We start from the raw sequence: 23475 nt of genomic DNA, 5'->3' as shown, positions 1-23475 counted from the left end.
GACTATGTCTTGCAGCTCAGATCTCAGGTCACCTTGTATTAATACATTACCCAGAGATTTTGGGAGTCATCACCATCTACTCCCAAAATGGAGACACGTGTGCTTCATCAAATTCCACGGAAGGAGGTATACTGGAAGGGAAGAAAGAACATAGATTCTTAAGAACACTAATTTTAGTCCATTGCTTTAAAACTTGGGTAAATCATTTATGTTCTTTAAATTTCAGCTTTCTCTTTTGTTAAATGAGGATGATCATACAAACCACACTTTTTGGGTGAGGATTTAAAGAGTAATTGTAACAATTTTTAAAAGTGTTATAGAAACATTGACTGCGTGTGTTCAGTCTCTCAGTCATACCTGATTCTTTGTGACTCCGTGGACTGTAGCCTGCCAGCCTCCTCTGTCCATGGGATTTCCCAGGCAAGAATACCGGAGTGGGTTGCCATTTCCTTCTTCAGGGGATCTTCCCAACCCAGGGATAGAATTTCCTGCATCTCCTACATTGGCAGGCGGATTCTTTACCACCGAGCCACCTGAGAAGCCCAGAAACATTGAATACATTCATTCGTTTTAGTATCAGTATAATAGCATTTCTAGCAAATTTCTGAACTTGTCTTTTAGCTGCTTCTTTCCTCTTTATAACTCTAATGGGAGCAAGTTTCTTTATCAGATCTCCTTCAGGGTTCTGAAAAGTAAATTCTCTCCTTTCTGTAAAGAAAAAAACTGCCTGCAGCCTTCATGGGGTTTATAGTTACTTTGAATACAGATTAGTTATTTGAGATTTATCAACTAGGGAGAATGTATGTGGCTGGTCAGAGATTGCTACTTTTCCCTGGATATGCATTCTTCACACTCCTTCTTTGCATTGATATAAACCTGTTAGGTTCAGCAAACAAATAGAATTGATTGTTGTAGATTGTTTTATTTTTCCTGTTGGTGTTGCTGATTTGTGAGCATGCTTTAAGATGAAAAAAGCATGAATAATAACTTCCTTAAAAGGGTGTGGCATCCAATTCAGATATTTTGTCCTGATTTTAAAGCTGGTTGGTGTAGTGCTACTAAAATTTTGTTCAATTCATTTTCTTTTCTTGTCTTTTTAATTTATTTTTAGTCTGTGCTAGGTCTTCATTCTCCAGTACTCTTGCCTGGAAAATCCCATAGACGGAGGAGCCTGGTAGGCTACAGTCCATGGGGTCACGAAGAGTCGGACACGTCTGAGCGACTTCACTTTCACTTTTCACTTTCATGCATTGGAGAAGGAAATGGCAACCCACTCCAGTGTTCTTGCCTGGAGAATCCCAGGGATGGGGGAGCCTGGTGGGCTGCCATCTATGGGGTCGCACAGAGTTGGACACGACTGAAGTGACGCAGCAGCAGCAGGTCTTCACTGCGTCTCATAGGCTTTCTCAAGTTGCGGAGCACAGGCTCTCTCTAGGTTCCACAGGCGTCTGTAGTTGTGGTGTTCCTCTTTTGGCCTGGTGGCATGTGGGATCTTAGTTCCCCAACCAGGGATCCAACCTGAGTCCCCTACATTGGAAGATAGATTCTTAACCACTAGACCTCCACGAAAGCCCCCATTTTCTTTTTGAAAACTTGTTCACATGTTGTTTTGAGTGCCTTTACTTTAGCAAAAGAGAAGGAGTAGGAGAGCCTTAGAATATTTGAGAGAAAGAAAGCCTGTAACGTACAGCGTACTGTATCAAACTATTTTACATAAACGACACAAGCATTGTGAGTTAAAAAAAAAAATGAACATTTTTAACAACAAGGCGTGGACTTCCCTGGTGGCACAGTAGATAAGAATTTGCCTGCCAATGCAGGGGACACAGGTTTAATCCCTGGTCCAGGAAGATTCCACATGCCTCAGCAGCTAAGCCTATGCACCACAACTCCTGAAGCCCGCTTGCCTAGAGCCTGTGCTCAGCAACAAGAGAAGCCACCACAATGAGAAGCCTGAGCACCACAACAAAGAGTAGCTCCCACTCACTGCAACTAGAGAAAGCCCATGCAAAGCAACCAAGAACCAGCACAGCCAAAGATGAATAAATGAAATTTTTAAAAAGGCATTATGTAATAAATTTATCTTCCATGTTAAAAAAAAAACCACACACACATAGAACTTCCAATTTTTAGGTGGACACATAGCTGCCCAAGACTATTGTGTCTGGCTCTGGTAAGGGGCTGAGTTATGGTCAATTAACATTATACCAATCTACATTTTTTTTGCAAGCAAAAAAGTTAATACAGGCAATTCACCTGTTTCAAAGTAATTGGAGAAGGGGATTGCAGGAGGCTGCCATTTGAACTACTGAGTTTCAAAACACTTGATCATTGCTTCAATACATCTTGTAGCATGAAGGAGAAGTCAAGTGATGATCCTGGGGACCTGATGATTATGGAGTTATCAAATCGGACCCGTGGGTTGCTCCCCTCTTTTTTTATTTAACTTTTTGGTGGCACCAGGAAGCATTCGAGATCTTAGTTCCCCCACTAAGGGTGGAACCTGTGCCTCTTGCAGTGGAAGCTCAGAGTCATAACCACTGGTCTGCCAGGGAAGTCCCGGGTTGCTTTTCTGAGGCATGGTTATGGACAAGGGAAATAAAGTTCTTTCCTGTTTCTGTCACTATTGCTTTCGGTTTTCTGTCACTCAGAATGGAAACAGCTCACATCTGATTCAGGTTGATTGTGATCATAAGTATTATCAGCTTTACTCATCAGTTCAGTTCAGTCACTCAGTCATGTCCAACTCATTACGACCCCATGAACCACAGCACTAGGCCTCCCTATCCATCACCAACTCCCAGAGTTTACCCAAACTCATGTCCATTGAGTCGGTGATGCCATCCAACCATCTCATCCTCGGTCGTCCCCTTCTCCTCCTGCCCTCAATCTTTCCCAGCATCAAGATCTTTTCAAATGAGTCAGCTCTTCGCATCAGGTGGCCAAAGTATTGGAGTTTCAGCTTCAACATCAGTCCTTCCAATGAACACCCAGGACTGATCTCCTTTAGGGTAGACTGGTTGGATCTCCTTGCAGATCTCCAACACCACAGTTCAAAAGCATCAATTCTTCAGCACTCAGCTTTCTTTATAGTCCAACTCTCACTCCATACATGACTACTGGAAAAACCATAGCCTTGACTAGACGGACCTTTGTTGGCAAAGTAATGTCTCTGCTTTTTAATATGCTGTCTAGGTTAGTCATAACTTTCCTTCCAGGGAGTAAGCGTCTCTTAATTTCGTGGCTGCAGTCACCATCTGCAGTGACTTTGGAGCCCCCCAAAATATAGTCAACCACTGTTTCCACTGTTTCCCCATCTATTTGCCATGAAGCGATGGGACTGGATGCCATGATCTTTGTTTTCTGAATGTTGAGCTTTAAGCCACCTTTTTCACTCTCCTCTTTCACTTTCATCAAGAGACTTTTTAGTTTCTCTTCACTTTCTGCCATAAGGGTGGTATCACCTGCATATCTGAGGTTATTGATATTTCTCCTGGCAATCTTGATTCCAGCTTGTGCTTCTTCCAGTTGAGCTATTTCATATCCTAAAAGATGATCCTGTGCAAGTGCTGCACTCAATATGTCAGCAAATTTGGAAAACTCAGCAGTGGCCACAGAACTGGAAAAGGTCAGTTTTCATTCCAATCCCAAAGAAAGGCAATGCCAAAGAATGCTCAAACTACCACACAATTGCATTCATCTCACATGCTAGTAAAGTAATGCTCAAAATTCTCCAAGCCAGGCTTCAGCAATACATGAACCGTGAACTTGCTGATGTTCAAGCTGGTTTTAGAAAAGGCAGAGGAACCAGAGATCAAATTGCCAACATCTGCTGAATCATGGAAAAGGCAAGAGAGTTCCAGAAAAACATCTATTTCTGCTTTATTGACTATGCCAAAGCCTTTGACTATGTGGATCACAATAAACTGTGGAAAATCCTGAAAGAGATGCGAATACCAGACCACCTGACCTGCCTCTTAAGAAACCTATATGCAGGTCAGGAAGCAACAGTTAGAACTGGACATGGAACAACAGACTGATTCCAAATAGGAAAAGGAGTATGTCAAGGCTGTATATTGTCACTCTGCTTATATTTTTACTCATAGTCTTACTTTAAAAAAATCCATACCACACATGGTGATCTGTGCCTAGCACATCCTAACACACAGAAGGTGTTCATATGTTGATGTGGTAAACACTGCTGGTCTCACTAAGAAGCAGAATTTGCTTGAACATTTTAAACAGAAATAGATGCCACTTGAGGGTACTGGCTACTTAGTGAATAGAAGAGTCAAACAGAGGACAGTGAGCTAACCTAGAGATTATCAACAGCTGCTACCACTGCTGGGCTGAAAGGACAGAAGGAGGCGATGGTACAGACTGTGTTATTGTTTCCATTTTTATTCAGTGTTCTCCCCAGAAGAGGATCATACATCCATCCTGCCTCGTTGACACATGGCTTGCTTTGGCTGATAAATGTGAGCAGAAGTGACACATACTACTTCTAAGGTGAGTCATCTGATACACAAGGAAGACAACGTGTGTGCACAAAGCCTTTCTTTTTTTGTGTGTGTATACATTTATTTTTGGCTGTGCTGGGTCTTTGTTGCTGTATGTGGGCTTTTTCTAGTTGTGGTGAGCAGGGACTTCTCTCTAGTTGCGGTGCACAGGCTTCTCCTTGCCGTGGCTTCTCTTATTGTGGAGATCAGGCTCTAGAGCACAGGTTCAATAGTTATGTTGCACAGGCTTAGCCACTGTGGGGCATGTGGGATCTTCCCTGACCAGGGATAGAACCCATGTCTTGCACTGGCAGGCAGATTCTTGACCACTGGACCACCAGGCAAGTCCCTCAAGGGCTTTCTAACAAGTAGGCAGCTTGGTAAAAGAGGAAGCATTGGGCTTGGAATTAGGACATCTGCTTCAATTCTAGGCCTCGGACCAGTCACTGGGCTTTGTGTGTGCTCAGTCACTCAGTCATGTCCAGCTCTTTTGCAACCTTGATGGGACTTTAGCCCATCAACCTCCTATGTCCATGGGATTTTCTAAGTAAGAATACTGGAGCAGATTGCCGTTTCCTTCTCCAGAGGATCTTCCCCACCCAGGGATCGAACCCATGTCTCTTGCACCTCCTGTGTTGGCAGGCAGATTCTTTACCCCTTAGCCACCTAAATGACGACTGGGCTTTACTTGATGTCAACTTCTTCACTGGATGAAAGGTCTCAATCATGGGTTATAATGATCTCTCAGCATCTTTTCATCCTGCCTTAATATACCCTGGATCAACCATCATTAATAATTTCTCAGTTAAAAATCTTCCAGGTTATGAATTCATTAAATATGTATACTATTCATTTGCTGGGCTTTCCTGATGGCTCAGTGGGTAAAGAATCTGCCTGCAATGCAAAAGACACAGGAGATGCAGATTGAACCCAGGGTGGGGAAGATGCCCTGGAGGAGGAAGATGGCAACCCACTCCAGTATTCTTGCCTGAAATATTCCATGGACAGAGGAGACTGTAGGCTATAGTTCAAAAGGTTGCAAAGAGTCAGACATGACTGAGTGGCTAAGCACTCAGTGACATTTGCTAGCAATGGAACAATACAGGCCAAGTTTATGCATTGCAGCATTATTTTTAATATCAAAACATTACTGAATATGAGTGTTCATTCCAATGTGGATTGATCCCTTGTATTATAGTACATCATCCATCCTCTATATCCTAATAAAGGATAATTTCCAAGATATTGTCAGATGAATAAAAACAATCTGTAACAACAACAAAAACCCAGTTCCTTAAAGGAAAACTTCTTGTCCCTAGATCGAGTACTTTTCTTTCTTGTACATGTCCCTTTGACTAATCATTATTTTTGTCCTGGTATTTATCTACAAACTGGGCTTTTTATTTCCCTCCTAAGAATGAATATTTCCTCCATGAACCAAAGCTGTGCAAAGTCTACTCATTCCAGTTTTTACTAAAACAATTACACTAGCTGGAAAGAGGAGTGTTGGTTTCAGGAGTGACTTAGCACGTGCAGAAAAACCATCATCACTTAAGGACCTTGGAAGAACGCAGATCCTTTCAAGTGGTGTTAACTGTTTTGATGGAGAAATTTTCAAAATGCAGCTGTAATGCACTTTTAAAGTCTCTACCCCCCACTCCAGCTATATTTCAAAGTTGCCAGTTGGGCTTGTCAGCTGCTGTCACCACCTTCTTTTCCTGTTCTTCAGTGTGAAGAAGATTGTATTTCACTTGAGTTATGCCAACCGGACTTTCTGAACTAGGACAACCAAGGCCATCTCTGGTAGCTTTAAACCTTACATGCCATTGTGATAACAGTGGAGGTTGGAAGTGACGAGTTTTATTTTTTTGGCTGTGCCACACAGAATGTGGAATCTTAGTTCCATGACCGGGGATTGAACCCATGTCCCGTGCGTTGGAGTCTTAACACTGGACTACCAGGGAAATCCTGAAGAGTACCATTTTAAATGAGGACCAGTAAGATAAAGACCTGTGGTGCTTTCCGAATCACCACATTGATGTAAGGTAGTGGTATGCTTAGAACTCATCCTGTCAGCCACTTCTTCTAAAGTGTAGAGTCTTGGCAACTTGGGATGTGAGGAAGACCCCTCGAAAAACATTAACCCTCTGACAGCTCATAAAACTAGCCGTAACAATAAATAATTACAAAAGCCGGATCGAGTGAGAAAGCATCAAGCTTCCAACTTGGTCAGTGAGTAACTCAGCCCTAAAACGTGTTCTGCCTTCACGTTTCCCCCAGCCTTGGCAAAAGGCTGCACCCACGATCTGTGTGTGCTTGAGTTTTCATCTCCAAGGCCACCCGGCCAGATGCGGGACAGGGCTTCTAGCTCCTTCACAACACTGCTTGGGATGACAACACACAGACACATGAATGGTAGAATGGAGCAGGACCCTGACGGGAGAAGGCGGAGTGGAGTGGAGCCCTCGTAGGACCTGCCTGGCTGACACAGTCCTACGTCCCATCTCTCCAAGGCACTGTCCTGTGATCTCTTACCAAACTTTCTGACTGGTGGTCATGCTGACTTCTAACCAAATGGCCATGACTGGGGCAGGTGGGGACTTCCCTCCATCACACTCTAACAGGGCCTGGCTTTATTCTTCTGCATGGCCATAGGCTTATTCTCTGTGCTGGTCCCCCTGAGTCAGCTGCAAGGGGTAGGATGGCAGAAAATTTCTTTCAGGTTGGGTATTTAACACAACCGTGTCTGGTAATCTAGTATTGGGGCTTCTATGAAAATGGATATTCCACAGTTTGCTGGCTGAGCTGAGTCTTCTTAAAGTAACACATACAAAATGAAAACATGGCCTTCTCTACCTTCAACAAGGGAAGAGGATGGCTTTTGATACCATTTCTCACATTTCCTCCACCGACAGGCTTACATGTCATTGTTTCCATTTCTTTTAATCTTTAAAAATTGTACAAGTAGGGACTTCCCTGGTGGCTAAGACTCCACACTTCCAATGCAGGGGCATGGGTTTGATCCCTGGCTGGGAAACTAGATCCCACATGCCAAGGCTAAAACCTGGCACAGCCAAATAAATAAATAAATATTAAAAAAAAACAGTACAAGTAACACTTGCATTGTGTATTCATGTCCTGTTGGTGCTGTAACAAATTACCACAAATATTCGTGGCTTAAGATAATGCATCTTTGCTATCTTCCAGTTCTGCAAAGTCCCTTTTGCCTTGTAAGGTAACCATTCTAGGCTCCAAGCATTAGGAAATGAACATTTTAGTTCTGCCTATGACACATGGTAAAAAAAAAAAGTCAAAAAGTCATAAAATAAAAAGTAAAAAACCTCCAGAAAATTTTAACAGTTCCTATTATTACTTCATCTGCTTGTTTGCTACTAAACTCTAAATAATATGGTTATATATTTCTATTTTTGATTTATTAACTTTAAAAATGTCTATTGACTCCCTGAATTTAACACACTCACCTTTCTTCTCTTGCCCCTCAACACTCTCTCACCTGCTAACTTTATATATTAACTAACTTTGAATTTTGACACTGTTTACTGATTGCCCTAATATAAGATGCAACAGTTATTATACCTATGTCTTCCTCCATTTCCTCTCCTACTCCTGTATGCTGGGCTTGTCAGTGATATAACTAGTTTTCCATTGTCAAGGATTATTTTTCTGAAATTTGAATTAACTCTTCTATATTCTTTGACTATATGCTGTGCTGTGCTTAGTCACTTAGTTGTGTCTGACTCTTTGCAACCCCATGGACTGTAGCCCGCCAGGTTTCTCTGTCCATGGGGATTCTCCAGGCAAGAATACTGGAGTGGGTTGATATTTCCTCCTCCAGGGGATCCTCCCAACTCAGGGATCAAACCAGGTTTCTTGCATTGCAGGTGGATTCTGTACTGTCTGAGCCACTACGGAAGCCCATGCTTTGACTATAGATTAATTCTAACATTGGCCATCAATAGCAATTCCAATATAATGGGTATGAAGGTATTGGTCATTGAAGAATGAAATAGGGTAATTGGGCCTATAGAAAAGGGACTTCCCTGGTGACCCAGTGGCTAAGACTCCTCACTCCCAATGCAGGCGGCCCAGATTCAATCCCTGGTCAGGGAACTAGATCCCACATGGCATGAACTAAGAGTTCTCATGCTGCAGCTAAATATCCTGCCTGCTTCAACCAAGACCCAGCACAGCCAAATAAATAAAAAGAAATAAGAAAAAGTAAAGGAAATTCAGTCACACCTCCCTGAACCTATACCTCTTGAGGAAAAGATTCTAAGCATCAAAGTTAAGGGAATCTTTTTTTCCTGCATCAAATACTCAAAATTGGTCCACAAGTTAATTTGCTTCCCATTCTTGCCTACATCTATCCTATTCCCCTCCCAGGATAAAAATTCATATTATTTTCTTAGGTATTCTTCCAGAGTTTCTCTGGGAATATTAATGATGTATAGTTATCTCCTTTGCTTACACAAAAGGCAGCATACTATACACTATTCTTACTCTATTCTGCACTATTACAGGGTGGCTTGTGTTCCCGCAAAAGGTATGTTGAGGCCCTCACCTCAAGTACCTACAAACGGGACCTTATTTGGATGCAGGGTGTTTGAGACAAAATTAAGTTAAGACAAGGTCCTTTCTCTCCTCCTTGGTTTTATGAATAACCCTGAGATCACCTCTTAGGACTGGTTGCCTTTTTAATTTATCTTCCATGAGTGCTTAAGTCGCTTCAGTCATGTCCAGCTCTTTGCGACCTCATGGACTGTAGTCTGCCAAGCTCCCCTGTCCATGGGACTCTCCAAGCAAGAATACTGGAGTGGGTTGCCATGTCCTCCTCGAGGGGATCTTCTCAACCCAGGGATCGAACCCATGTCTCTTATGTCTCCTGCATTGGCAGGTGGCTTCTTTACCACTAGCATCACCTGGGAAGCCCTAATTTATCTTAGCCACTTAAAAACAATAAGTTAATTTTTGGCTGTGCTGGGTCTTCGTGGAGGCAAGTGGGGGCTACTCTGTAGTTGTGGCGTTTGAGCTTCTCATTGTGGCAGCTTCTCGTTGTGGAGCATGGCTTCTAGGGCACAGGCTCAGTAGTTGTGGGACAGGGGCTTAGTTGACCCTCGGCATGTGAAATCTTCCTGGACCAGGGATCAAACCCATGTCCCCTGCATTGGCAGGTGGATTCTTAACCAATTGACCACCCGGGAACTCCTTAGAACTGGTTTTTAACCTTTAGCTGCAGTGGCTGTGCTGCCAAGTGTATATACATATGGTGTACATTGCGCATGCCCTTGGATCCCCAGTTTGGTCTTCTTCTCAGCTACCCCATTATAGTATGATGAGTTAACAAGTTGCTGACCTGCACAAAGCAAGGCACAGCTATTTTATCTCTTGCCAGACATCGTCCATCTTAGTGCAATGCTGTACAGGTCTCTGTAAAAAGTTCTTGCTGTCTCAGCAGCCAATCAAGGCTATTTTTTTCTGGGTTTTTCTTTTCTTTTCTTTCTAATTAAGGTATGAAAAAGTTCTAGGTTCAATTAAAGCTCCTGATGAAGAAACACAATTGGGATCTTTTTTTCAGTTTTAAAATCTGCATATTTTCATTTCAAACAATGTAGCTAAAATTTTATGTAAGTGCCTCTTTTTTCCCTTTTTGGCTTAATGAATGTGATCTATTCAGTATGAAATCTTTATATGTTCCACGTGTTAAGAATAAGTGTACAGGGACTTCCCCGATGAGTCAGTGGTTAAGAATCCACCTTGCAATGCAGGAGACATGGGTTTGATCCCTGGTCCAAGAACTAAGATCCCATATGACACAGGGAACTAAGCCCACTTACCACAACTAACAAAGGCTTCTCACCCTAGAGCCTGTGCTGCACAGAAAGCTGCCGCTGCTGCTAAGTCGCTTCAGTCGTGTCCGACTCTGTGCGACCCCATAGACAGCAGCCCACCAGGCTCCCCCCGTCCCTGGGATTCTCCAGGCAAGAACACGAGAGTGGGTTGCCATTTCCTTCTCCAATGCGTGAAAGTGAAAAGTGAAAGTGAAGTCTCTCAGTCGTGTCTGACTCAGCGACTCCATGGACTGCAGCCTACCAGGCTCCTTCGGCCATGGGATTTTCCAGGCAAGAGTACTGGAGTAGGTTGCCATTGCCTTCTCTGGCTCCACAGCAAGAGAAGCCATCAAAATGAGAAGCCCTCACAATGAGAAGCCCACGCACCACAGTTAGAGAGTAGCTTCGCACCATTCGCTGCAACTAGAGAAAAAGCCTGCACAGCAACAAAGACCCAGCACAGCCAAAAATAAATAAATAAAATAATAAAATTGTAAAAAAGAATGAAATACTACTGTCGTTGTAAAAAATAAAACAATCTGGCAAAGAATAATCCGGTACATATGTCATTTCATAAGAGTGTAGGGAATTCCAGGGCAGTCTAGTGAATGGTACTTGGCGCTTTCACTGCTGGGGCCCAGATTCAATCTCTTATCAGGGAAATAAGATCCTGCGAGCCATGTGGCGAGGCCCCTTAAAAGAGTGTAGCTATATCTGTAGGATAAATTTCTAGAAGTGGAAGTGCTGAGGCAAAGGGTGAATACATTTATAGTTGTAAACTATATTTACAACTATTAAAAGAATTCACCCATATTTTCTTTTAATGATTTGATATTTTTTTACATGTAAATTTTGATCCACTTGAAATTTAACCTGGTATATAGTGGGAGCTTTTCTTCTTTTTAATTTTTCACACTTTATTCCTTATATTGATTTAGTTTTCTTTTTAAGTGTGAGCTTTTTGTACAACTTTCCTCTTTCCAAAATCTCTCCTCAGTTGTCTGAATACCATGTGTTGATATGAGATTTACCTTTATCATATACTAAATTCCCACATATATTTTGGTTAGTGTCTGGACTTTCTATTCTGTTCTATTTATTTATTTATGTCTCAACACAAAAATATCTTAATTTCTGTTATTTCAATAATATGTTGTAAATTTAGTAATGCAATTCAATGTTCTTTTTAATTTCAAAAATGTCCTGCTCTTGCTTTATTTTTTTTGGCCATGCCACACAGCTTGCAGAATGTGGGATCTTAGTTCCCTGAACCTGTGCCCTCAGCATTGAAAGCGTGGAGTCTTAACCACTGGACCAGAAGGGAATTCACGACTCTCTTTTTCTTATTTAACATATATACACTTGAGAATCTGCTTCTGTTTATTTAATAAACAAACAGATGTTTCCATCTTTGCCCACTACATTCACTATTTTAGGACTCAGATACTTTAAGGCATTCCTTCCATATGATGATAGAGGTATCAGAGACCCAAACTCTAACACACCTCTCTTTTTTCCCTAGGGTGAGAGTATCCTAAGAGACTCCTTAGACTCTGACATGACCCACTTCTGCCAGAGACCCTGAATCCTCCAGTCTGAATTCTACATCTGTCACAGTTCAGGCTTGAGCAGAACCTTGATGACATATTCATTTATACTTTCAGTATTTGTTTTTGTTGAGTCACTCAGTTGCAACCCCTTGGACTGCAGTATGCCAGGCTTCCCTGTCCTTCACCACCTCCCTGAGCTTGCTCAAACTCATGTCCATTGAATCAGTGATGCCATCCAACCATCTCATCCTCTGTCATCCCTTTCTCCTTCTGCCTTCAATCTTACCCAGCATCAGGGTCTTTACTAATGAGTCAGTTCTTCACATCAGGTGGCCAAAGTATTGGACTGGAAAAACCATAGCTTTGACTATACAGGCCTTTGGTGGCAAAGTAATGTCTCTGTTTTTTAATATGCTGTTGAGGTCTGTCATAGCTTTTCTTCCAAGGAGCAAGCGTCTTTTAATTTCATGGCTGCAGTCATCATCTGAAGTGATTTTTTTCAGTATTTGTTAGCACCTTCTCAAATATCCAAAAATAATGTTAATTAAATAAGAAATGAAGCTCCCTTATAGGGCTTCCCAGGTGGTAAAGAACATGCTTGTCAATGAAGGAGACATAAGAGACATGGGTTCAATCCCTGGGTAGGGAAGATCCCCTGGAGGAGGGCATGGCAACCCACTCCAGTATTTTTGCCTGGAGAATCCCATGGACAGAGGAGCCTGGAGGGCTATAGTCCATAGGATCGAAAAGAGTCAGATGTGACTGAGGATGCACACAATGTAGTTTTGGTATCTATTAGTAATTCTTACATGGAGAAGGTGATGGCACCCCACTCCAGTACTCTTGCCTGGAAAATCCATGGACAGAGGAGCCTGGTAGGCTGCAGTCCATGGGGTCGTTAAGAGTTGGGGAGGACTGAGCGACTTCACTTTCACTTTTCACTTTCATGCATTGGAGAAGGAAATGGCAACCCACTCCAGTGTTCTTGCCTGGAGAATCCCAGGGGTGGGGAAGTCTGGTGGGCTGCCGTCTATGGGGTCGCACAGAGTCGGACATGACTGAAACGACTTAGCAGCAGCAGTAGCAGCAGCAGTAGCAGCAGCAGTAATTCTTAATCATCAGCGGCAACAGCTTAGCTGACAACCAGCATCAACCACCAGACAAGAGAGTGATGGCTGAGCCCTTAGGCTTCACGTCTTCCATCCAAGGATCCCAGATATCACAGGGCAGAGACAAGCCTCCCATGGTATGTACTGAATTCCTGACCCATAGAATTCATGAATGTAGTATCTGGTTGTTCTCTGCCACTAAATTTAGGGGTAATTAGCTACTCAGCATAATAAACAGAACAGTAATAATCTTTTTTTCTACGTCATTAGAGAATAAATTACAGACACGATGCCCTTTACCTCTTACTGTTTCCTAAAAACAAAGACGGACTCCTGTATAACCACAGGGCAACCACCAATCAGGAAATTAACATTCACAGATCTCATTCAGACCTCACTGATTGTCCTATGATGTCCGTAGAGGTTCAGGATCTAGTCCAAAAATCATGTTGCTTTTGGTTGTTTTAGTCTCTTTCATCTGGAACCATTCTTCAGTCTTCCGTTGGCTTTTCTGGCCTTGACAATTTTGAAAAGTATAGACAACTTACTTTGTAGACGTCCTTTGGTTTTGGTTTGTCTACTGTTTGCTTATGATTACATTCAGATTGAGGAGAGCATGGTTACCCACTCCAGTATTCTTGCCTGGAGAATCCCCATGGACAGAGGAGCCTGGTAGGCTACAGTCCATGCAGTCTCAAAGAGCTGGACACAACTGAGTGACCAAGCACAGCACACAGCACATTCAGATTATATAATATTTCCAGGGACATCACAAAAGTGATTCTGTGTTCTTCTTAATGCATTATATTACTCAGTCGCTCAGTCATGTCTGATTCTTTGTGACCCCGTGGACTGCAGCCCACAAGGCTCCTCTGTGCATGTACATATATATGTACATGTCTTTCTTATGTATGTATATCTCATGATTTCTATTTAATTCATATATTATAATCTCTTGAGTGAGTGAATGAAGTTGCTCAGTCGTGTCCGACTCTTTGCGACCCCATGGACTGTAGCCTAACCAGGTTCCTCCGTCCATGGGATTTTCCAGGCAAGAATACTGGAGTGGGTTGCCAATTCCTTCTCCAGGAGATCTTCCTGACCCAGGGATTGAACCCAGGTCTCCCGCATTGTAGGCAGACACTTTACCGTCTGAGCCACCAATCCCTTAATCCCTTTTAATTTTAATGTTCAGATTGTCCCAAACTGGGTCAATGAGATAAGTTTCCCTCATTCTTTGGGCATTTCCTTTCTCCTTGGCACAAAGTGATGTTCTAGATTATAGCAGCAAACAATGGCCCATTGGCCAAATCTGGCCAACCCACTCTTTTTGTAAATGAAGCATGCATATTGTCTATAGTTAATTTCATACTCCTGAAGCTGAGTCATATTTACTTTTTAAGAAACTGCCAAAAATATTTCCAAAGTTGTTGTACCATTTTACATTCTCACCTAGAATGCTAGAGTTCTAGTTGCTATGTATTATCGCTGACACTTGGTATGGTTAATCTTTTAAATTTTTAGACATGATAATGTGTATATGGGTCTATTTCATTGTGGTTTTATTTAAAAATTTTTTGGCTGTGCCACATGTGGGATCTTAGTTACCTGACCAGAGATCAAACCCTGTGTGTGCCTCCTGCATTGGAAGCACAGAATCCTGACCACTGGACTGCCAAGGAAGTCCCTCCCTGCGGTTTTAGTTCGCTTTTCTCTGACGACTGATGATGTTGAGCATATTTTCATGTGTTGATCAGTCATTTGAATATCTACTTTTATGGAGTGTCTGTTAAAGTCTTTTTTTAAATGGGGTTGTTTGTCTTTTTATGATTGAGTTGTAAGTTCTTTATATATTCTGATACAATTCCTTTGTTAGCTGTGTATTGTAAATATTTTCTCCCATTCTGCAGCTTGTACTAGTTGTCAACCCCAGGGGAGGACTCCACCTACATGGACCACAGCAAAGATTAGCACTATGCAACTATTCAGAACAGAAGTCCAAAATTCTTCCCGTTGCATCTTGTATCAGAGTGGCCAAGGAAGATAGCACTGGATGAAACAAAGCTTTAATTACATAGAGATGAGGTAGAGTTGGATTAGTTTTTTGGGGGGTTATGTCACAAGGAATGTGGAACCTTAGTTCTTGGGCCAGGGATCAAACACTCGCCTCCTGCAGTGGAGCTCGGAGTCTTAATCACTGGACTACCAGGGAAGTCTAAAGTGAAAGTGAAAGTGAAGTCGCTCAGTCGTGTCCGACTCTTTGTGACCCCATGGGCCGTAGCCTACCAGGTTCCACCATCCATGGGATTTTCCAGGCAAGAATACTGGAGTGGGTTGCCATTTCATTCTCCAGGAGATCTTCCCGACCCAGGGATTGAACCCGGGTCTCCCGCATTGTAGGCAGACGCTTTACTGTCTGAGCCACCAGGGAAGTCGAAGATTACCTTTAATTGTGTGCCTCATACCCCTGGCCAGTGGCTTGCTCTGGGGAGTGACACAGGGCAATTGACCTATGCTCACCCTTCTGGTACCCCAGTTGAAGGAACCTTGTCTCTTTCCTGCAGAGAACGTATATAGTAATGGGATTGGGCAGCTGCCATCTGACACACATGCTTTAAGCAGAGACAAAAGGACTCATTGAGCCAGAAACAAGGAAAGATATTCCCACACAGAGCTTGGCACAGGTTGTGTGGGCTCTTTATCTCTTGGTAGGAAGTGTTTCAGGCCCCAGGCCCATTCTGAGGCAGCAGAGCGGGGGCCCCAAAACTGCATGTGTGAGACAGCCTTTCCCAACACCTACAAAACAAAACCCACATTGTCTGTGTTGCCTCTTAGAGATGCAGCATGAGATGCTAGGCTAGGATGAGGATGTGCACGTGTGCTACGCCACTTCAGTCGTGTCCGACTTTTTTCGACCCCAGGGACTGTAGCCCGTTTGGCTCCTCTGTCCATGGGATTCTCCAGGCAAGAATACTGGAGTGGGTGGCCATGCCCTCCTCCAGGGGATCTTCCCAACTCAGGGCTTGAACCTGCCTTTCTTATGTCCCCTGCACTGGCAGGTGGGCTCTTTACCACTAGCGGCACCTGGGAAGCCCAGGATAAGGACAATGGCAATAAAAAATTCCTATTTGGAAAAGAAAAAAAATTGGAAGGGCTTTCCTGGTGGTTCAGTGGTAAAGAATCCACCTGCCAGTGCAGGAGACATGGGTTCAATCCTTGGTCTGGGAGAAACCCATGTTCCACGGAACAACTAAGCCTGTGAGCCACAACTATTAAGCCTGTGCTCTAGAGCCTGAGAGCCACAACCACTGAAGCCCTATGAATAAAATTTAAAAAAAATTTTTTTCAATTGGAAACACAGCAGCTAATGGTCTATAGTACTGATCAATTCCTGCAAGGCCAGGTGTGAAGTCTATGTGCCCTGGTGAAGGAGTGACTTTGAGGCCAAACTCTGGTTCTACTCTCTGAGAACTCTCCTGTCCATTGTTCCCTCTGACCCCTAGTTTTGTAATGAATTTGACACTAGAGAGTCTGGCACTTCAAGTCTGTGTCACCTTTAGAATTTGCTTCCTGCTGGTGCAGGGTACAGTTGGCCCCTTTTGAGCGAGACAGATGGAAGTCTACAGGCCATTGCATCAACGTCAAAACCCAGGACCTCTGGCCGATGCAGTCTTTTCCAGAGTGTGCTGGAGGCTTAACCATCTGTGCTAGGAGATAGCACTTACCATCTTTCTCCAGTTTCATCTGTTAGAACTTTCCATGTGGACAGACACGCCTGGCTGCAAGAGACCAGGAAATGGAGACGTCGTCTGGGTAGCTATGTCTTCAGCTAGAACTCAGGAGTCCTGTTTGGAAAGACATAGACGAGGGATGCTTGTCAGTCTCAGCCATGCTCACACATGAAACCTCTCTCCTACACCACACAGAACTCAGCACGTTCCTGTGGCTAACACACACACATAAATGCAGGCACGCTTCCACAAAGCTTTTGTTGGTGGTCACAGACTAGTTGCTTCAGAAACATGGGTGACATTTAAGCAACAAAATTAAAAACGTAATAGTAGAACTTCTTGTTCTTTAATTATTATAAAATTTAATTATATTGCAATAAAACTGGAAGAAAAAAATAAAAATAAAAACATGACAACTGAAAAAATGAATTCAAAGGCTATTAAGAGTTTCTTTCATTCTCCTCAGTGTTTGTTTAATATATTGCACAGAAGAAAAAAAAAGAAAAGGAATAGAAAGGGCCTATACTATATAAAATGCCTATTATTGAATGGTTAGAGTATGAAAATTTTATTTATTTTACAATTGTATTATTATAGAAATATGTTTTATTCATAATCTGAGGAATATAAAAGATAAATTAACTAATCAATAATTCTTTTCTTGAGATTGGTGAGCATGTTTCATAAAGTATACCAGTCCAGCTTCCTATCTGCATTTGTATACATACCAAAATAGCAAAGATCAAGTAATTATAGTTATTATTCATTGAGTATTTGCTATGCTCTAAGCAATTTACTACATACTGTACATGAATTAACTGATTCAACACTTGTAATAACCCTATATGATACATATTATTTTTTATTATTTCTGTTTTATAGATAAGGAACCTAAAGCACAGAGAGGTTAAGGTACTTGTGCAAAGCTCACACAGCTGATGATAATAATAATAACAGGGTGCTTGCTCTAAACATAGTTCTGAGTGCTTTATATGTAATAATACCATTTAGGTCTCATCTGTGTGATAGATGGTGACATGGTCCCCATTCACAGATGAATAAACTGAGGCCCAGAATAGTTTAGTAACTTGTTCTGAGTTACATAGCTAGTAAGAGGTAAGGCTGGGATTTGAATCTGGACAGCCTGGGTCTAAGTCTATGCTTGTAAACTTTACATTTTTTTACCTATTTTTTCTTAAATTTTTGTTTGTTTTTAAATTTTACATTCTTAAACATTAATATTCACAACCTGAACTTGTACGGTCAAGTTGATGAGCTGATCTTCTCAAACAAAGGGGTCCTGGCAGAGATTATCTTTGAGAATACTAATACTAGGGATAAGACCTGGTGAAGCTTCTGAGACTGTGGGGTCATTATGTGTGTTAGGTCTGTGGATTTGAGTTCCACTGTGGAATCTAGCTGGGTGCATCCATTCACAGCAGGGTGGAAAGACTCTGAGGAAGGCAGGGCTTGAATTACAGCAACCTGAAAGTGAAGCGAGGCCCTTGCCTGGAAAGCAAACATAAGAATGCTTATTCAAAAAGCAAAGCCTGGATTTGCTGGGCTCTCTCGAGAGATGCCATCATTATTGAAGGCCTTCTACCAGCTGGCTGCTTGTGCTCAGCAAAGCCTAATGATGCTGACAGGTCACATAAGCTTGCACTAATGGGCTCGTGTTTTATTTATTCAGGTGCTGATTTGACATTTCCCAGCCCCGATGAATCTATGGATTTGGAAATAACAGGGTCCTCTCTCTATATATGTGATGTTATCTATCCAAGTGAAGGAAATGAGAGACAGGAAAGGCTAGATTCCCTGCAGATAACTCTCACAGTTTACAAGAAGAATTCAAATGTTACAAAAAGCATTAGCCAAAATTTAAAACACAAATCATCAGTGTTTAATATGATATATTGCAAAGAAATTTCTGGCACTAAAAGTCTCTCTTTAAGCCACACTTCCACACAGCGCCAACTAAATAATGTAACAGCATCTGGACTCCTTCTAAATCGAGTATGAAATTATGTATTTCTCCCATGACACAGATTAGACCAAAAGGCAACATTTCCTAATGTAAAAAATGAAGAGTAAATTAAGCGGTGGCTAAGAGAGTCTCTCTTGTGCTTTTTTCCTTTTATTTTTAAAAACATCTTTAAAAAATATCTAGTTAAGTAAAATATATATACGGAAGAGTGAAGAAATCATGGATGTTTATTTTGACACATTTTTATGCAAACCCAAATAACCACCACTTAGACCCAAAACAAGAATGCCACTATGTCCTCAAAACCTTCATGCTCTTTAAATCCTCCTCTCCAAAATTAATCACTATCCTGACTTTTTAAAAAAATTTTTCTAATTTTAAAATATAGCATAGGGATTTCCCTGGTGGTCCAGTGGTTGAGACTTTCCCTTCCAATGCAGGGGGTGTGGGTTCAATCTCTGGTCAGGGGAGCTAAGATACCACATGCCTCACTGACAAAAAAAAAAAAACAAAAAATGAAACAGAAGCAATATTGCAAAAATTCAGTAAAGACTTTTAAAATGGTCTACATAAAAATATATGGCACAGATACACATATAATATCAAACAATTATGTAAAATACAGAGTTATTATAAAGTGAACACTTGCAACTACCACCCATATCAAGGGATAAAACTTGACGAACCACCCAGAACCCACCACATGCCCCATTTTTCTAGAGGGAAGACAGAGGCTTACCTGTAAACAGGTAATATAACAATCATTTCCTTGCTTTGATTTATAGTTTTATAGTGATTTATATTGGAGAAGGCGATGGCACCCCACTCCAGTACTCTTGCCTGGAAAGTCCCATGGATGGAGAAGCCTGGTGGGCTGCAGTCCATGGGGTCGAGAAGAGTCAGACACGACTGAGGGACTTCACTTTCACTTTTCACTTTCATGCATTGGAGAAGGAAATGGCAACCCACTCCAGTGTTCTTGCCTGGAGAATCCCAGGGACGGGGGAGGCTGGTGGGCTGCCGTCTATGGGGTCGCACAGAGTTGGACACGACTGAAGCAACTTAGCAGCAGCAGCAGCAGTGATTTATATATATACATTGGAGAAGGAAATGGCAACCCACTCCAGTGTTCTTGCCTGGAGAATCCCATGGACAGAGGAACCTGACAGGCTACATTCCATGGGGTCGAAAGAGTCAGACACAACTGAGTGACTAAACTACCACCACCGTATGTATATACACATGCATATATATATATATACACTATATATATAAATATATACACTATATACACAACTATATATACACTATATACACAAAGCTTATTTTTGTCTGTTTTCTAAAAAAAAGTCACTTAAGCCTCTTTTAATGGAAAGATTGCCCCTCTATCATCATAATTACTTGTGCATTGTATCTGTTGAAGAAACTGGATCTTTGTCTACATAGAATTTCCTATTATGAAGTAATCTGACTCACGATTTCAAGCCTGAATATGATCAAGTCTGTAGTTCCCAGCGCCTATTTATAGGAAATGCAGGGACTTCACTGGTGATCTAGTGGCTAAGACTCTGAGCTCTCAATGCAAGGGGCCTGGGTTCCATCCCTGGTTGGGGAACTAGATCCCACATGCTGCAACTAAGAGTTCATATGCCACAACTATAGATCCCACATGTGGCAACTTAAGACTCAGTGCAGTCAAATAAACAAATAAATATTAAGAAATTATATGAAATGCAAAGGACAGAGGGATTTATTAAAATACTCATGGAGATGCACTCAAGACTAATATCCAGTACAGCTTCTATAAACAAGTGATGAGAAATGCCTAATTTTTTTCTTTTGGAAAAACCAGTATTAAAAATAAGGAATTGACTCTCTACTGTCCTTCAAAGATAGCCAAATGCCTAAAGAATCGTTATGAACCCATGTATTTAAACTGCACATTAGGGTGAAAATAATTACCTTAGAATTCTAGAAAACAGGCTGGCACATTGAAGAATATATAAATTGGTTTTCAAAGTCTTTCCTAAACTAGTGTATTTTTTTTTTCAGAGAGATAAACTTTCTTATTTATGGGTCATTGGAAGTATTTTAGTCTTTTTATAATCTTGTCCATCTTCACGCTACTCCTGTGTCCTTTTGGTAATATTCTTGTGGTCTTTGGTATTTTACCTGCCATGATGAGATGCACTAGGCTTGTTTTATATATTTCTTGCCCAAGTCTAGAATTAGCTATTTCTTTAAGAAGCTTTGATTTCTTTAAAGTTGAAAGTGATATTTCACAATCATGTCCGGGGGTAGGTCACTGTTACTATGCATTTTTAAGTGGACAGGCAGACATTAACATACATGAAAAAACCCTCACGTGTGTGCACTCAGTCGTGTCTGACTCTTTTCGACCCCATGGATGGTAGCCTGCCAGGCTCTTCTGTCCATGGGGTTTTCCAGGCAAAAATACTGGAGTCAGTTGCCATTTCTTCCTCCAGCGGACCTTCTCAACCAGGTGTCAAACTCATATCTCCGGTGTCTCCTGCATCGCAGGCAGATTCTTTACCACTGAGCCACCTAGGAAGCTCATTAAAAAAATCCTCACGAGGTCAAATTAATACTTTCAATTCAAATTCAGTTCTACAAAGTATTTCCTTAACCTTTTCTGTCTTAAATCTGAAATCTTTTCTTCCATACTAGGAATAATTTTCAAGGATATTGAAGATGCCAGAATTAGACTATCACACGAGTACTTACTTTATCCCATCTAACTACATAATAGTCCCAGGTTAGAACAGCAATACTACCAGTACCAATATGATTAAAATTATTTTGTGCATCCGTTCTGTTTTCCTCCTATTTAGAACACAGTTATATAGCCAAGACATGGAAACAACCTAAATGTCCACTGACAGATGAATAGATAAAGCAGATGTGGTATACAAATATAATTTTAATATATATATAGATTTATAATTTAAATATAAAATTTAATTTATTTTTTATTTATAAACATATATATATATATATACACACACACACATCCACAATGGAGTACTTCTCAGCATAAAAAGAATGAAATAATGCAATTTGTGGCAACATGGATGGATCTAGAGATTATCATACAAAGTGAAGTAAGTTAGACAGAGAAAGACAAATACCATGGTATTACTTATATACGGAATCTAAAATATGATACAAATGAGTTTATCTATGAAACAGAAACAGACTCACAGACATAAGAGAACAGATTTGTAGTTAAAAAAACCCATGAGGTAGGACAACATTGTTCTGTGCAGTGTTCAGTCACTCAGTTGTGTCCAACTCTTGGCAATCCCATGGACTGTAGCCCACCAGGCTCCTCTGTCCCTGAGATTTCCCAGGCAAGAATACTGGAGTGGATTGCCATTTCCTTCTCCGGGGGATCTTCCCAACCCAGGTCTCTTGTGTCTCCTGCATTGGCAGGCGGATTCTTTATCACTGTGCCACCTGGGAAGTCTCAAATAGTTTTATTACCCCTTCTTTTTTTTTCTTTCTGCTAAAAAAAGAACTTGTTCACATATTTTTAAATGGATGTTCAGTTCAGTTCTGTTGCTCAGCTGTGTCCAACTCTTTGCGACCCCATGAATTGCAGCACGCCAGGCCTCCCTGTCCATCACCAACTCCTGGAGTTCACTCAGACTCACGTCCATTGAGTCAGTGATGCCATCCAGCCATCTCATCCTCTGTCGTCCCCTTCTCCTCCTGCCCCCAATCCCTCCCAGCATCAGAGTCTTTTCCAATGAGTCAACTCTTCCCATGAGGTGGCCAAAGTACTGGAGTTTCAGCCTTAGCATCATTGCTTCCAAAGAAATCCCAGGGCTGATCTCCTTCAGAATGGACTGGTTGGATCTCCTTGCAGTCCAAGGGATTCTCAAGAGTCTTCTCCAACATCACAGTTCCGGGCATCAAATATTTAGGGTATTTGGAGTCCACCAGATATGTTTAAGAATGATGTAATGGTTTAAAATATCAAAATTTACAGTAAGCCAGAAATTATATCTTTTGCAAGTATTTAAATTTAGATATCAACTTAGAAATGAACAAGGGGATATGTAGCTTTTAAAAATTCTTTCACGGAGTCCATTCCAAAATGTCTGAAGACCACTTGCCCATATAGTGTGTTTGGGGATAGGGCTCAAAACTTCAATCCTCCACCCTATTTCTTCTGAGAACCTGCTATCACCCTCCATCAGAATCTTGAAAAAAAATTTTTTTTAAATATGTTTGGTTGCACTGGGTCTTAGTTGTGGCACACAGGATCTTCAGTAGCAGCATGTGAGATCTAGTTCCCTGACCAAGGATTGAACCTGGACTCCTGCACTGGAAGAATGGAGATTTAGCCACTGGACTACCCGGGAAGTCCACACCATCAGAATCTTAATACTTCCAATTCAGACACTGGTTTCCCAGAGCTTTTTTTGTGTAGTATCTCCAGACATTGCCAAGTTTCCCTCAGAGAGCAAAATACCCACAGATTAAAATCACTGGATTTGAAGTTTATCAGTTTTATTGATCTTTGCTAAATACCAGTTTATGGCTCCATTGATTTAGATCATTGTTTTTTTTGTTTGTTTGTTTTTGGTCTTCTGCATCTCTACTTGCTTCTCTCATAGCTCAGTTGGTGAAGAATCCTCCTGCAATGCAGGAGACCCTGGTTTCTATTCCTGGGTTGGGAAGATCCACTGGAGAAGGGATAGGCTACCCACTCCAGTATTCTTGGGCT

General features: G+C 41.6%; 1 protein-coding gene across 13 annotated transcripts in view; it reads left to right on the top strand.

Annotated features, from left to right (window-relative positions):
* LOC147367400 (uncharacterized) overlaps positions 1-23475 on the top strand; it is a 47724-nt gene that overhangs the window by 17680 nt on the left and 6569 nt on the right. For 4 of the 13 annotated variants that reach the window (XM_086416493.1, XM_086416487.1, XM_086416500.1 and 1 more), the window contains one exon: positions 4409-4509. The exons of 2 other annotated variants lie outside the window; for them this stretch is intronic. In XM_086416493.1, coding sequence (XP_086272619.1) covers positions 4409-4452 — 44 coding nt within the window. In that variant the 3' untranslated portion in view covers positions 4453-4509. Of the gene's footprint in view, positions 1-3512; positions 3629-4408; positions 4510-10382; positions 10519-11870; positions 12191-14917; positions 15093-23475 lie in introns of those variants that run through there. 7 more of the 13 variants (XM_086416494.1, XM_086416489.1, XM_086416501.1 and 4 more) reach the window with 4 other exon arrangements.

This window comes from Bos grunniens, chromosome 8 (genome assembly GCF_055505025.1).
Source record: "Bos grunniens cultivar Pamir isolate PY7600 chromosome 8, Bosgru_T2T1.0, whole genome shotgun sequence".
Classification (NCBI taxonomy): domain Eukaryota; kingdom Metazoa; phylum Chordata; class Mammalia; order Artiodactyla; family Bovidae; genus Bos; species Bos grunniens.
The sequence above is the reverse complement of the archived record's forward strand: the minus strand, read 5'-3'. Positions and strand labels throughout refer to the sequence as shown.